The 16,041-nt window shown below is 43.6% G+C and overlaps 3 protein-coding genes across 3 annotated transcripts; 2 read left to right on the forward strand and 1 right to left on the reverse strand.

Moving 5' to 3' along the window:
* Positions 1 to 600: 600 nt before the first annotated feature.
* Positions 601 to 1,367, forward strand: LOC123123952 (protein NUCLEAR FUSION DEFECTIVE 2). The gene has a single exon (XM_044544615.1). The coding sequence runs from the start codon at positions 682 to 684 to the stop codon at positions 1,222 to 1,224; it is 543 nt and encodes a 180-aa protein (XP_044400550.1). The 5' UTR covers positions 601 to 681; the 3' UTR covers positions 1,225 to 1,367.
* Positions 1,368 to 1,663: 296 nt separating this feature from the next.
* LOC123123950 (nucleolar protein 12) lies at positions 1,664 to 5,409 on the reverse strand. Its single transcript, XM_044544613.1, has 6 exons — positions 4,721 to 5,409; positions 4,563 to 4,621; positions 3,656 to 3,725; positions 3,397 to 3,519; positions 3,141 to 3,269; positions 1,664 to 2,357 (listed from the first exon to the last, which is right to left on the reverse strand). Exons 1-6 carry the CDS (start codon positions 5,291 to 5,293, stop codon positions 1,908 to 1,910), a joined length of 1,404 nt encoding a protein of 467 aa, XP_044400548.1. The 5' UTR covers positions 5,294 to 5,409; the 3' UTR covers positions 1,664 to 1,907.
* Positions 5,410 to 5,546: 137 nt separating this feature from the next.
* On the forward strand, positions 5,547 to 8,177 carry LOC123123951 (exosome complex exonuclease RRP46 homolog). Its single transcript, XM_044544614.1, has 6 exons — positions 5,547 to 5,965; positions 6,495 to 6,515; positions 6,717 to 6,789; positions 6,889 to 6,956; positions 7,471 to 7,600; positions 7,692 to 8,177. The coding sequence occupies exons 1-6, from the start codon at positions 5,645 to 5,647 to the stop codon at positions 7,793 to 7,795; spliced, it is 717 nt and encodes a 238-aa protein (XP_044400549.1). The 5' UTR covers positions 5,547 to 5,644; the 3' UTR covers positions 7,796 to 8,177.
* The last annotated feature ends 7,864 nt before the right edge of the window (positions 8,178 to 16,041 follow it).

The following is a 16,041-nucleotide window of genomic DNA, read 5'->3' on the forward strand; positions in this document are numbered from 1 at the left end:
AGCACGCGGGCGGGGCAAATTAAACAGGATCTCGGCAAGCTCGCCCCCCATGGCTGCCAGTGCAACGACGCGAGCAGGGAAGCGTCTAGGGGCGCGGGTTCGGATGCGAAAGAAGGGGGGAGAAGGCCTGGGGCGCGGCCATGGACCACGACGTTGCCGATGGCCAGTCATGGCGGCGACGGTTTTGACAGTGGGTGCCGCCTGTCGGGCTTTGCTTTGCTGTCAAAACGCGATCAATGAACGACCACTTAGTATTTCCGGTAAATTTTATAGGATTTTGATGTTATTCTGCACATAGCTAGCTAGATTAGACATCCGATTTGACATTCTGACATTGAGCTCCAAGTTGAACGTTTGTTTCACTCAAAAAGCAAGATGGGCATGGGACAAGTAGAGTAGTAGCATATCACCTCACCACATTTCGCCAGCAGATGCATCGGATCTGTGAATCTACACTACACCTGCCCTGCCCAACGTGACGCTTCGACTTTTTTTTTCCGCCATGCTGCCGTGCCGATAGGCCATCGGGCCGACATACGCCACATGCCCGATCCCAACCCGGCCCAAGTGCTCCGGCCCGCTCCACCTCGCCTAACTAGAGAATCGCCACGTCGGCAACCGGCCGGTCCAACACCTTTCCTCTCCCGCACTTCACCGCCACCCAAACCTAGCAGAGCAGCAATGGCGCCCCCGCCGCCGCCGCCGGCAACCCTCGCCGCCGTCCTCCTCCTCCTCGTCTCCGTCTCCCATCCACCGGCCTCGGCCTCCTCGTCCCCGTTCGACGCGGCGCTGGCGGCGCTGCAGGGCTGGATCGGCTACGCGTTCCGCTCCCCGGACCTGCTCCGCCGCGCGATGACGCACGCCTCCTACTCGCGCGAGAACGGGCGCGCGCTGGCCGTGCTCGGCCTGGCCGCGGCGGAGTCGGCCGCCGCGCTGCGCGCACTCGCCGCCGACCGCGACGCGCCGGCCTCCGCCGTCTCCCGCGCCGCGCGCGACGCCGCGGGGGAGCCCGCCTGCGCCGCGGCGGGGGCCCGCGCGGGGATCCCGGGCGTCGTGCGCGTCGCCGGCTCCACCAAGGCCTCGGCCCCGCCCGTGGTGTGCGGCGCCCTCCGCGCGCTCCTCGGGGCCGTCGCCGTCGACAACGGCACCGCCGACGCCGCCGCCGAGGTCTTCTGGCGCCTCCACGTCGTCACCACCGCAACCGCCGCCGCCGCCGCCATGTGACGCGTGTGCGAGTAGATCATCCGAGATGGTTCGCACTCGCACATCGGTGTTCGCAAGCTGCTGCTGCAATCTACCTCTAAGTAAATTATCAACTGCCACTTCGAGCTTGGATGAAAATTATCAACTTCCACTTTGATTTCGTATGCATGCAAATTATCAACTGCCGCTTCGAGTTGTGCTATGTTTCTTGTGACATCCATCCAGATCCAGGAGTGCGCAATCGAATTCTTGATTAGATATGGATCATGGGACAAGGGTTCCTTCTTGAACCCATGTTTGATGCCGAGAATCAAATGCTTCTGCATTTGGCACTGCCAGTTTATCCCTCTATTCCATTTCAACTAAAATCAGGACAAAAAGTATTTATCAAGACGAATGATTCTTGTATTTGTATCACTTGATTGACATGGGACCAGCATGAGAACAAGCAACGCAAAAATGGTGTCAGTACATGATGTTACATAGATGAGCATCATTTTGACACTAGTACAGGGGCTAAGACTTCAAAGGCAAGTACCAAACGACTACACTCGACACTTCTCAGCATTACATCAGCAACATCAACCTCGTATTTTCTTCCTCGTTCAACCCAAGGCAGCTATCATCAGGATCTCATCTTGTCCAAAACTCTCAACACTCCCATTACAAACCGAAGCGAACGATCCATCACAGGGACAGACGGCCTACTTCCTCGCCTTCTTGCTCCGGTGCGTGTTCTCGGGCGTCGAGCCGTCCTGCTTGCGTTTCTTGTTCAGCTGCTTCGCCTTCCTGGCTGCCACGGCGGGCCGCTTGGCTTTGCGGGCGCTCTCGCTTTGTCCCGTCTCGCTAGGCCTGCCTTGCTGCTTGCCTTGGTTGACGGGGCGCCGGGCCACCTTCACCTTCTTCACGACGCCAGATTTGGTCGACTTCAGGCCTTGGTAAGACAGGCTTGCCGGCGCCTTGCGTTTGTTGCTGTCGCTGCCTTCGCGGGACTTGCTGCCTGACGTAAAAGGTGTCTTCTGTTTTGGAGTGTCGCGCTTTTTCCCAGAATCTGCCTTCTTCGGCGTCGCGTCGGCTGCCTTTGCATGGGTGAGCCGCAAGAAGCGATCTCTGATCTTAATGCCACGTTTTTTGACAACTGCGTTAGCGGCTTCCTGCATAACACACATCAAAACAATTATGAGATCCTGATGAGATAACAATGTATGCAGAGAATGTGGAAAATTGCTCAAAGCATTTCACAAGATGATAGCCAAAGGTCATTCATTATAAGATGTTATGTTCCACAGAAAACAGAGTATCCTTGGTAAGTCACAATGTCACAAGTGCATATTGTATATTATCAGTGGATAAAGTAATGAACTGACTGGACAATTCTACTAGTAAACAGATGGAATTGACAAGGCAGGATCATAATAAGCCTTCAAAGTAGATATAGTTACCAGGCATTGAGTTTACTACTATATGTAGTTTATAACTGAATGAACTGGTCCAGCATAAACTTTTCTGGACAAGACTTAACAAGATTCTGTCGTTTTTCCATCCTGCTCGGTAGGTTAAAGATAATCAACACTCAACAGTGTAAGACACCATAAATGAACTCTGTTGGTAGATATGCAGTTCAGCATGTATTGGGCTGTGAGTCTACAATTTGCTTAGATATTTACAGCCTGCTTATAAACTGATGTTTCAGTTGTAAATATGTGGTTAGCAAGGAAGTCTTCAACTCATTCTTTTCACATGTAATACTAGCATTCAACCACATGACATGAATAACGATACTATCTTCAAGGAGTATTTTGCACAATCACAAGGATTAACAAATTCTACTATTCATAAACTTCTTGTGCACCCGACAAATTTTTGACTGTTGCAAAGAGTCAGAACTCAGAAATCAGAATAACTCAAGAGGGAAGATGAAGGATAAGAAATTATACCCTTGTTTTGAATAGAACATAGGCGATACCCTTTCCTAGGCTTGAATCTGGATCTCTGACAACTCGTATAGCTTCAACATCACCTTGTGGTCCACTGGGACCGCAGAACAGCTGGTAGAGCTCCTCATCCTGATGTGCCACCAAGAAGCAAAGTTGACACTGGTTACTTAGTTTATGTGGACCTTGTGGTGCTACTGCTATCATTTCTTTAAAAGAACAACAAAGAGCCATACAAGAATGGACACATCATACATACCTTTACATCGAATGGAAGGTTACCAACAAACACTGTCCTCTTTCTGTCATAAAGAGGTCCTTCTCCTCTTAGCTTTTTACGAGGTGGACACGCCATGTCAACACGGATGTGATTGCCATTGAACTAGAGGATTCAAAATTCAGATAGATACATTATATTATTATTAGATATGAGATATGACACAGAAAATTCTTAAGATGTACTTAAGCTTTATGAAGTAATTTGTTATCAGCTGTAACTTGTAAGACAGGAAACACACCAGTGCCATATTATGAGATAAAGCTGTCCGCGCACACTGCTCATCTTTGAAGACGATGTAGGCATGTACACTGCAAAGGATATATAAGAAGATAAGAGTTGGAAAAGCAACAGGCATACAGTACATTTGTGGCACAAAACAGCTAAACAATTCCTTGTGTTCCATCATCATCTTACAACACAATGGTCTATTAATTTGGGCATATATTGAGTGGCAGTACTATTTATACCAAGAACATGAAAACTATGGAAATTCTGTGAAGGATGTGCCTTTCTGATGTCACTGTGCTAGTAGATATTTATACATTCAGCTCAGTACCATATAGCCTAAGCATCATAACAGCGCAGAGGGACTAAACTAAACGTGAAAACGATGAGTTACTTTGCTTTATTATTATGGAAAGTATTCTATGGAGAGAAAAAGGAATTATTACATACATGTGTGAACAAAATATGTAGAGAAAAAGGAATTATCCTATGCAATAGTTTCACCAAAATTATGTGACGCTGAATTAATAGATACTTCTATCTTTCAAGTATCAACAGGAACTAAATAGAACATAACAACCTGTGCATTTTTTAACAGCTCATAAAAAACAAAGGAAAAAAATGTAGCACCAAATTAAAATGAAGGCCATTTAACCGTGCAGAGAGGAATAATTAGCCAATGCAGAAGTAGCACAGAAATGCCAAGCTCTAACAACAGGGGAAGTTCTGATTTCTAATTGCAGTCAGGTGCTTCTTACATTAAGAAATTCCAACTGAAATTTTATGACAACCAGCACAAAGCAGATGGGAAAAATCAATCGTCTATTTATCCAAGCATAGCATAAATTCCGCTTGTTATGCAATAATAACCCGAACAATGCACGGCTAGCAATCCATATATTATGTAACAATGCACTCACTTGTCGACCAAGTCATTGATCTTGCCTTTGATGACGGCTCCCTTCCGCGGAATCTTGGTCTGCAGCAAGCACACACACAGATGATTGATCAGCAAACCAAGGCGAAAAACTATCCACAAATGCATAAGCAAGAATCTAATCCGATGAACGGCACTGACGTCGCCGAGGGGCACGGAGCGGATCCTGACAGAGTCGACCTCGCCGAAGGCGGCGAACTCCTTGGTGAGCGCCTTGCGCTTGGTCCGCAGCGGCAGGTTCCCGACGAAGACCGTCCTGAGCAGCTTGCCCTCGTCGTCGAACGCCTCGTCCTCCGACTCCCCGCCGGAGGCCGCCGCCTCGACGTCGTGGGGCGCCTTCCTCTTGGCCCCGACCACCGGGCGCGGCCGCTGCTCCTCGTCCGCGGGCGCCGCCCCCAGCGTCCGCCGCTCGTACCCGGCCTCCACCTCGTCCCGCTTCCGCTTGCGCCGCGCTGCCGGGCCCTCCCCATCCTCCTCGCTCCGCTTCCTCCGGGACGGCACCGCGGGCTCCGCCTCCGCCTCAGCCTGGGGCCGCTTCGGGGGCTTGCGCGCCGGCGTGGGGACGGCGGCGGATGCGGGGGTCGGTGGGGGAGCGCGGGGGGGCTCCTCCGGAGCGGACTCCTTGCGGCGGAAGGGGTTGTCGGCGGAGAAGAGGGAGCGGACGGCCGCCGCCTTGGCGTCGGGCTCGGCGGCGTCCTTCCCCTTCTTCGCCATCTCCCTCGTCCCCGTCCTCGGCGTCGGCGGTCTGCGGCTTGCGGCGGCGGCGGCGAGAAGAGGAAGAAAAGGTGAGAAATTTATTGGGCCCGCAACCGTGGGGAGCCACCCACCCATCCCTCCGAAAATAGACGTGCGGCCCGGAGGGTCTCGAGCGATCGCAGCCGTCCGATCAGGCACGGACGGCCCAGATCGTCCCTGGCCCTGTCGGGACGGCCTCATCAGCCGCGGGTGGCGAGAGGCTGGGCAGAGCGCCAGGGTTTACCTAGGGTTTCGTCGCGCCGACCGCCGCCTGCGCCGTGAGGGGACCGTGAGGGAGGGAGCGCCGGCGGCGAGGGGAGGGAGGGAGGGATGGAGGGGGGGCGGGCGGGAGGGAGGAAGGCGAACCAGCTGCGGGCCTACTCGTGCACGCGGAACCCGCTGGAGCGGGCGCACGGGTCGGCGCGGTGGGCGCAGGGCGACACGGTGGTGCTGGCGGCGGTGTACGGGCCCCGGCCGGGGACCCGCAAGGGGGAGAACCCCGAGAAGGCCTCCGTCGAGGTCGTCTGGAAGCCCAAGACGGGCCAGATCGGGAGGCAGGAGAAGGAGTACGAGATGACGCTCAAGCGGACGCTGCAGAGCATCTGCCTGCTCACTGTTCATCCCAACACCACCACCTCTGTCATTCTTCAGGTCAGCCTTCCTCTGCCTGCGCTTGCTCTGTTTTTTGCTGTGCCACGATTGCCGGTTGGTTATAACTTACTCCCTCCGTAAAGAAATATAAGAGCGTTTACATCACTTATATTTCTTTACAGAGGGAGAGGGAGTATCAGATCAGTGATGTGTTAAATGCACATTGTGTACAGCCCATTTAGCCTACCTGACGACTGTGTCTTCCCAAGGAGAAACCTTGTGGGTGCTCAGTGGGATCGCTAGTTGAGCTGCTGCCAATCCTTATGTCTGTGCTCACAAAAACAAACAAGGTGTAATAACTAGGATGTCCGCTACCATGAAGTTTCTATAGGGAACAATTACAAATGCATTCCTCTGTACATGAATGGAAAACACGGCTGTGGGAAATGGCTGCATGAGGCAGTTTAGGTTCTGCAACCAGTTGTTTTCGAACAACTTAATTAATGTTCTTGATTGGGCCTTTCATAATTAATGTATCATGCCATTGCCATATTGTTTTATCTCATCCTGGTTATTTCTATTTTTGCAGGTTATGGGTGACGATGGTTCTGTATCCTTTTTACCGTTAAATCTCACCATAGTGTTCTGAGTTATGAAACGTGTTTCTTTGTCTTGCACTGCCTTGCAAACCATTTTTGTTGGCTGTAAATGATAGGCAAGAACTGGCAGAAGTTCCAATATGCATTGCAAATTCACAATTCCGAATATCTGCATCTTATTTCAATCAAGAGTAGCCCTTGACAGTACCTAGCTTCTTCCATGTGCAATTAATGCTTCCTGTGCTGCCCTTGTTTTTGCTGGCGTCCCCATGAAACATCTTGCTGGTAACTTTACTAATTTCTCTATGTTAATTAACTGATGAAACATCTTGCTGGGGTGTTCAATAATTTCTGTATGTTCACTGACAAGATTGTGTGCTGCAGTTGCAATTGGCTGCGGAGTGTTGGCCGATGGTGCTGTGATTTTGGACACAAGCAAGGCAGAAGAGCAGGTATGGAATTGTTCCTTTTCATCTGAACTCCACTCCAAAATGGGAGCACAAAATGTTGTCTGATTCTCCCTCCAGGAATTTCCATGTTGCTGGTTGTTGGTGTGCCCTTCAAACTTTTTTCAAGTATATGCGGCTTTCATTTTGTCAAGCATGAAAATTTCTAGTCCCTGGGGAGAAGTACAGTTTTAGTTTGCCGACCCCCTCCAAACCCTTAGTTATTACTCTGTACTGGTTAGTCGGTCACTGTCATTGATAACTGTTTTTTGAGATTATGTAATTTACTTTTTGATGGTATTTAGTGTACTTCCAAGTGCCGACGGCCAACAATTTTTTTACTGCACATGTTGATTGTGCATATAGGTGATAAGGAACTTTCTAAAACTTGTTTCTCTTATGTGTTGTTCTTCAAGATCAAAGTAAAATTTTCCAGTGCCTCCATTGCCACAATAACTTCTCTAGAGTATACTTTCAGTACCACATGAACTGAAATATTGTTGTTTGTCACAACCTGCAGCAATTGAAATCGTTTGCTCACCTGGTGTTCCCCAATTCAAGCAAGTCTGTTGATGTGAAAGAATCACAACAGAAAGATGGGCAGCCAGAACGGGGCCTGATAACTTCCATCACCCATGGAGTGATGTCCGGTACGGTTCTATCTGGCTCATGCCTTGGATTTGGGTGTTCTTCTTGGCCTTCATTGCCGCTCTAATCCTGATCTGTTTCATTTGTATTCAGAGGACGATTACTTCAACTGTATAGAGAGGGGTCTTGCCGCATCCGCGCGGATCTCGGATTTCATGAGGACCACCTTGCAGAAGCACACACCTGACTACCTTTGAGAAAAGCGTCGAAACTTGGCGTGATTTATTGGACAGGTCGTGTTGCAAACATAGCGCCTTGGTGACTTTGGGGCGTGGTTGTGTTGGCATGGAAAGCATGCACGAGGAACAATTTTGCAGGAAAATGCAGCACTAGCTTCATTTTGGAATGTTGAACCACTAGAATACTATATAGCTGTTCTTGCCCTGTAGAACCTTAATTATCTGTTGTCATCCATGTTGTGCTGATTGAATAGAAAGGGTTATTTGGGCTATGTATGTACTTTTTGTGCATATATAGCCATCGACTCCACAAGAATATAGCAGCAGATCGATTCAGCAGGTGGTTTTCATGTACTAAACCGTTGTGGCGCATGTGAATGTTCATGTGGTTGTTGGTTTATTCCGATGTTTTTCTTGTTGGCTGAACTATCCTTGCAGTGCATCACGAGGCTGATGACACGGTTGAATTGTGCATGTTTGTTGCTGGATTATTGCATAAGTTCTTGGCTGCTCTCCAGTTAGTGTCGTCCAGCCCCAACAGATAATTAGTTAGTGCTGATCATGTCTAAGCATTCCACTCTACGTTGAGATCGTCTTCTGTGGCAGGGCAGACATAGAAGCATACCGGAGTCTTTTGTGTTTCATGACCATCCAGCCCATTTTTACAAAAGAATTAGGAGTGGTTAAAAGGGAGTCTTTTGTGTTTCATGACCATCCAGCCCATTTTTACAAAAGTAGGAGTGGTTAAAAGTAGGAACAAAAATCAGCAAAAGTCCACTAAAGACAGGCATGAGAACCAACTTCTTTTTTTGCTCCACCATTTGCGGTACATGATGAGACCATCAACGAGCAGAATTACTTACAATAAATAAATTAATCGAAAGGAACAGATTAATAACATTGACCTTAATGGGGGGATTTTTCTTTTCATGGTTGACAAAAGAAAAACTAGAAACAAACCCTCGTGCTAAGGAACGTCGCTCGTTTCATGTTGTGTCACCTCTCCTAGGTTTGAGGTAGCAGACCACATTACTTATGTAATGATCAATGTACCAAATATGATAATGCTTTTAGGTTTATGAACACCTGTAATGGCCAAGGTAAAACCGAGTGCTACATAAATTCTAACTGGCAAGAAATGTTGTGCTTTAAATCATAGCTTTTTCAGCCAAGCTCCACTCCGAAATGGAAGCACAAAATGTTATCTGATTCCCTTTCCAGAAATTTCCGCATTGTTGGTTGTTAGTGTGCTCTTCAAACTCTTGTCACCAAGTATGCACTACTTTATTTCTACATGATGCTTAGCATAAAACTTTAGTGTGCTCTTCAAACTCTTGTCACCAAGTATGCACTACTTTATTTCTACATGATGCTTAGCATAAAACTTTGCAGTCTCTAGGGGGAAGTACATTTTAAGTCTACATAAATTTAGGAAGTCATTAGCACAAATTTCCGCATTTTAGTTATGGTTAATTAGCGATGATTTGAACCATTTTAGCAAGCACAAATTTCTAGCAAACATGAATTTAAACATTTTAACCATGGGTGAAAGTCGCATTATGAATCTACACGAAATTCCAAGCATTTTATATACATAATTGATTTAATCCTATGCATGGTTTAGGAGTTATTAAATGCATGAACTACGGGGATTTTTCTGCAAATCTGTTTTCTCTGGATAAATAGATAAATTCATAGAGCCGGGAAAAAATATAGGGCCGAAACTGCTGAGTACTGGCCAAACAGGCTGAACATGGCGTAGTTAAATGCATGAATAATCTATAAAGGAGGAATTTATTAATGTACTTGTGTAACTCTAAAAAATCTGAAAAAGTACCACGTAACAGAGAACTCATATATGTTTAATGTGTAATTTTTTAAAGACTTGTTCACGCTCTCATTATCCATGAATATTCAGGACATAACATCAAACTTTCTGTTTTCAGACAGCAACTCATAAACTTGCAGACCGAGCATGATTAAGGCTAAACTTGACACTTTATTGAAATAAAAGATACAAAACATAATTATTACAGTAGCATTAATCAAGTAGACACACAGAAACAGAAAAGATAAATATTGGGTTGCCTCCCAACAAGTGTTTTTCTTTAATGCATTTAGCTAGGCATGATAAGTTTTGAAGATGCTCACATAAAAGTACAAACTGAAACGAGAAGGGAGCATCATGAATCATATAACAAGCATATTTAAGCCTAAACCACTTTCTATGCATAAAAAATTTATTGAAGCACAAAATAACTAGCATAGGAAGGCAAAAGTGCAACTTTAAAATTTTCATCATAAAGAGAGGAAACTTGATGTTGTTATATATATATATATATATATATATATATATATATATATATATATATATATATATATATATATATATATATATATATATATATCTATCTATCTATCCTACCCTCTCATAATAATTTTCAGTAGCATCATGAACAAATTCAACTATATAACTATCATATAAAGCATTCTTCTCATGACCCACATACATAGAAATTTTATTACTATCCACATAAGCAAATTTCTTCTTAATCATAATAGTGAGAGTATCACATGGAACTTGAACAATGTAAATTAATTCCACATTAAAAGAGTAATGTCCAGTAAAATAATTATGACAAGTTTCACAAGAATAATTTTCACTACTATTTATAGCATAAGTATCATCACAATAATCATCATAGGTAGGGACTTTGTTCTCATCATAATCAATTAAAACCTGTTTCAAAATAGTGGAATCATCACTAAATAAAGTCATGACCTCTCCAAGTCCACTTTTATCATTATTCCAATAAGATTCAACACCCTCTAAAATAGTGGGACCATTGCTACCAAAAGGAGACACTCTTCCAAACCCACTTTCATCATCATTGCAATCATCATAACTAGGAGGAACATTTTCATCATAGTAAATTTTATTTTCCAAGCTAGGATTAGGAGGCCTAAAAAGTTCATATTCATTCATTGTATCGTCATTATAAGCAAGATGATAAGCATAATTTGTAGCAAAATTATTTTCAAACATAGCATCTTCATCAAACATGGCATCCCCAAGCTTAGCACTTTCTTCTAAATAATCACTCTCATCATCAATAGCATGAACAACACAAATAGTATAGCAATCATTATTATAATATTTTTCTAAATTGCTGCCAAGAAGATTTTCAAGGTCATAAGAAGTATCATAATTACCTCCACAATCATAATCATCATAATAAGTAGCAGGCATAACAAAATCATCCTCAATAGTGCCTACAGACATAGTGTCATAATAGAAGGCAATATTTTCATCAAGTGTATCATCTTGCACGATAGTTTGTGATTCATTCTCATAAGGAGCAACATTATTTGGGAGAGATACCTTTTTATCTTTATTTATCCTTCTTTTATTTTTCTTCTTCCTCACCACCTTAGGGTTGAGGTCAAGTACTTTTTCTAAGCTTATTTTTGGCGAGATTGGTTGGAAAGGAAGCTCCTCCTCGTCACCTAATTCACTATGATAAACAATAGGAGAAAATTGGGAAATATTTTCCCTTTCATTAGAGCGACAACATTCGTTTTATAATTCATTTGAGTTCTTGTTTTTCTATACTTGGTTTTATAAGCATTCTTATTGCAATTTATCACAGAAAACATATAGTTTTCCCTTAGATTAATTTCAATATCCTCTGAGAGAATGAATTCTTCGAACAAATTATTTTTATGTGACAATTCTTCACACCACAAAAATAGACTAAGTTCATTATAAAGCTCAAGGGTGATCATGTCATCACAATATTTGGCCATGATTCGATATTGGAAATACATGTATTGGAAATTAAGATGACCGACTTCATTGCAAAGTTCACAAGAAATGGGATGAAGAGAACATAAATTTTTAGCATAATCATCTAATATCCCTATCCAACATTTAGTGTTATCATGTCTATGCTTCTTACAAAATTTATCCTCCATAATTTGCATTCTATCTTAAGGTCTATGTTCTCCACAAAAATTGACATGCTTACAAGAAACTTTCTCTTCGGGAATTTTCTCATGACTAGTGCAATCATTATCATTAAGTACATTCATGGAAAGCATACTAATAGCATTGCAATCATTCTTATCATTTAAGGAGCTTACACCAAATCTTTTGCTAAATTTTTCTTCTAACACTTCATAACAATTTTCAGATTCATAGTTCTGAAGAAAAACTTTATAAAGATAAAGAATTACACTTGAATGCACTTCAATTTCTTTATTTTTCTTTTTTTATAAACCAAACTAGTGGTAAAGCAAGAACCTACAAAGATTCAATTGTAAGATCTAAAGAGATATCTTCAAGCACTCACCTCCTCGACAACGACGCCGAAAATAGCTTGATGTCTATTACACAACTTTATTCTTGTAGACTTTGTTGTGCCGCGAAGCGCAGAGTTTTGTAGGACACCAACAAATTTCTCTCAAGTGGATGCCCTAAGGTTTATGAAACAGTGGGAGGTATAGGATGAAGATGGTTCTCTCTCAGACAACTTTGCAATCAAATACAAGAAATCTCTTGTGTCCCAACACACCCAATACAGTTGTCAATTGTGCAGGTACACTAGTTCGGCGAAGAGAGGGTGATATATATGTAATATGGTGGTATAATATATTTTGATAATCTGAATAAATAAAAACAGCAAGGTAACAAGTAACAAAAGTAGGCAAAAACGATGTCTCTTTGCTTGAAAATGAGGCCTAGGATTCATACTTTCGCTAGTGCAACCTCTCAACATCATTAACATAATTAAACCACATGATAATCCGTCAAAGTGCAGCCAAGAATCACTCCAAAGTTTCTATTATATCAGAGAAAGTATGATGAAATCGCATCACGAATAGCCCTAGAGATCATACTACAACAACACCATATGATACGTACCATTCAACCTTTATGCCTAGATTACCCCAATGTCACCACGGGTATCCGCAAGTTAATTACTATACATGCATCATGTGATCTCAAATCCACATTATTCAATTCAACATAAAGAAACTTCAAAGAGCAAGACTCAATTCACCACAAAAAGGATAGAGGGAGATGAACATCATAAGATCCAACTTTATTAGTCAAGCTCATGATACAATCAAGATTGAAATCCATCAAGAACATGAGAGAGAGACAAAAACACATAGCTACTGGTACAAACCCTCAGCCCCGAGGATGAACTACTTACACATCACCATGGAGGTAGCAAGGTTGATGAAGAGGCCTCCGTGGATGGGTTCCCCCTGTGGCAAAGTACTGAAAAAGGCCTACAATTTGGATCGTCGTGAAACATGAACTTGTGCCGGCGGGAATATTGTTTTGAGAGTGCGGCAAAGGGTTTCAGAATTTATAGGAAATTATAGAGTTGGAATCACGTCAAAAGGCTTCTTGGGGGGGGGGGCACATCAACAGGTGGGGCGACCACCCCCTAGCCACACCATGTGTCCATCTAGGAGCCTCGTGGGTCCCCCCACGTCTCCCAAAGCTTCTAGTGTTCCTTCTGGTCCAGAAAAAATCATTAAAAGTTGGCATTGTGTTTGGACCTTCGTAAGTAATGATTTTATGCGAAACCAAAAACAAGCAAAAAGCAGGAACTGGCACTGGGCACTATGTTAATATGTTAGTCCATAAAAATAATATAAAAATGCACCAAAATCATATATAATTGATGTAAATATAGCATGAATACTTCATAAATTATAGACACGTTGGAGATGTATCAGACACGGGGGTCAAAGAGTGGAGCATATCTAGCGCTTGGGCGGTTCAGCCTTGTGTGCATGAGTGCTTTGGCTTGGTGGGTTGGCTCGGGGTCGGAGGAGGGAGGACTAGCTGGCGGCGGGCATGGAATTGGAGGGATTTAGTCCCTAGGGTTGGTCCAAAACAGGTATGAGCATCTCTGTTATTTATATCAAGGGTCTAAAATCGGAGGGATTTGAGCTATTTGGAGCCCTCCGATCGTGATCAGACTGATCCGGTTAGAAGGGGTAGGATAGGTTTTAGAGATGAGATGGAAAAGTGGCCTGATCACATTTTATCAAACGATTTATGAGCTATATAGAAATACCCGGATAATTCTGGCACAACGACAACAGACTGCCGATGCAACGCAGATTATGCCATGATGAATGCAAAGAATAAGTAATTACCACGATATAACAATTATATTATGGAAAAGAATATAAAGCACTGTCCTGCAACTGTTATATCCTACGCTTACTACATGGGCTCCTCTGTCTAAGTCACCGCTGCCACTGTCACCTCGCTATACCGCTCAAACTCCTCTACATCATCCTTGTCTCATTGATGCCCAAGTACGCGCGCTGGCAAGAAGAGTGCTACAGAGGCCGCAACGATGAGCGGCGTTGTAGACACACTCTTGTTCACAAGTCTTCGTTGCGTCCTACTTGTTGTTGACGGCGTTCACATCTCATTGCCATGGGTGACATGGATGTTCACCATCTTCTGTAGCTACTTGTTTTCTAGTTTCGATCTCAACACAAGGTTAGTGCAACAAATTTTTTGTCTGGGTGAGTTCAAATAAATATAATTATTTATATTAACATGTGTGCTTGTTTAAGTCACAAATCATGGAAAGAATATTTTGCTTTAAAACAACAACAAAGCCTTTAGTCCCAAACAAGTTGGGGCAGGCTAGAGGTAAATCCTATAAAATGCGAGAAAATAATAGAAATTTGCATGTCTTGTGAGATTAATTTGTGATACTTACATCAATATAGTGTATATGTCTATGTGTGTATCCTTAAATATCTTGGTAGAGGTTTCTACAAATTATGATATAAGAAATATCTAGATATCAGCCTTTAGTTTATGATTGGATATTACCAAAATATATGAATCCAGAGTGAAGCGGGTCTTTGATCTCTTCTATAAGCGGTCCCTTGATTACTCGGTTGAGCCCTGGGCTATCAGTCTCGATAACAACTTTCTACGCCCCTACCTCTATCCCTAGCTTCATCGACCATTTGCATTCTAACAACTTCGCGAGCCGCAAATGTGCATGAAGTGGAGTGGGCGGTGAAGAGCCGTCTTTCTCTTCCCGCCCAGTTACTACAAGAACTTCTCGGGAATCTATTTTTAGTAAGTACCACAAAAACTTAATGTTTTTGTTTGTCACAACGTGCCCGCAACAACTGAAATCGTCCGCTCACCTCGTGTTCCCTAATTCAAGCAAAAGTCTGTTGATGTCAAAGAATCACAACAGAAGATGGGAATTCTGAAAGCGGGGATTGATAACTTCTATCACCCATGGAGTGATGTTCGGTTCTATCCATCTGATACCTTGGATTTACGTGTTCTTCTAGGCATTCTTTGCCATTATAATCCTGATCTGTTTCATTTGTATCCATAGGACAGTTACTTCAACTGTATAGAGAGGGGCCTCGCCGCATCCGCACGGTTATCAAATTTCATGAGGACCACCTTGCGGAAGCACACACTTGACTATCCCTGAGAGAGAAGCGTCGAAGCTCAGCTTGATTTTGCGGCAGGTCATGCTGCAAACAGAGTGTGTTGGCGACGCTGGGGTGTGGTTGTGTTAGCACAGAAAGTGTGCGCATGAAACAAATTTTGCGTAAAATGTAGCACTAGCTTCATTTGAATGTTGAACCATTTGATATATAGAAGGAACTGTTGTGGCCTTACTAAATCGTTGTTAACTGTAATGATTCATACCTATGTTTATGTAGTATCAATGCAGAAATATCTTACAGTACCATTTTCCCCCTTTCGGCACTATGTAATATAGATGACACAATATAACAATCGGCAAAGATAGGAGGCCTGGTAGGCGATAAAATGGTGAACCTTGAGTCCTGAATCATGCTGAAGCCCTGTATGTTGAGAGAGGGGCCTGCGTTCAAGGGACTGGGAGGATAACTGTTATGAAACCAGACAAAATATAAGTGTACTTCTACAATTCATCTGCAGAATAACAAACTTGCTTTTTTTCATAACTCATACTCTCTCCGTTCTGAATTACTTGTTGTGGAAATAGATGTATCCAGACGTATGTTTAGTTCCAAATACATCAATTTCTATCCATTTCTGTGAAAGTAATTTGGGACGGGGTAGTATATCATTCCAAAAGACTGCCATTAGGGTCGACAGTTAGCGCATACATGAGAAATTACACTCCAAATTAATGGTCGTCCTATTAGTTATACTAGCAAAAGGGCCCGTGCGTTGTAACGGAAGAAAACAAACATAATCT

This window comes from Triticum aestivum, chromosome 5D (assembly GCF_018294505.1).
Source record: "Triticum aestivum cultivar Chinese Spring chromosome 5D, IWGSC CS RefSeq v2.1, whole genome shotgun sequence".
In the NCBI taxonomy this organism is placed as follows: Eukaryota; Viridiplantae; Streptophyta; class Magnoliopsida; order Poales; family Poaceae; genus Triticum; species Triticum aestivum.

Coding starts and splice junctions, on each gene's coding strand:
- LOC123123952 (XM_044544615.1), top strand. CDS start 682: ATGGCGCCCCCGCCGCCGCCGCCGGCAACCCTCGCCGCCGTCCTCCTC.
- LOC123123950 (XM_044544613.1), bottom strand. CDS start 5,293: ATGGCGAAGAAGGGGAAGGACGCCGCCGAGCCCGACGCCAAGGCGGCG. Junction 4,622..4,720: donor GCTCCGTGCCCCTCGGCGAC/GTCAGTGCCGTT, acceptor TGCTTGCTGCAG/ACCAAGATTCCGCGGAAGGG. Junction 3,520..3,655: donor TATCTCATAATATGGCACTG/GTGTGTTTCCTG, acceptor TGAATCCTCTAG/TTCAATGGCAATCACATCCG.
- LOC123123951 (XM_044544614.1), top strand. CDS start 5,645: ATGGAGGGGGGGCGGGCGGGAGGGAGGAAGGCGAACCAGCTGCGGGCC. Junction 5,966..6,494: donor CCACCTCTGTCATTCTTCAG/GTCAGCCTTCCT, acceptor CTATTTTTGCAG/GTTATGGGTGACGATGGTTC. Junction 7,601..7,691: donor CACCCATGGAGTGATGTCCG/GTACGGTTCTAT, acceptor ATTTGTATTCAG/AGGACGATTACTTCAACTGT.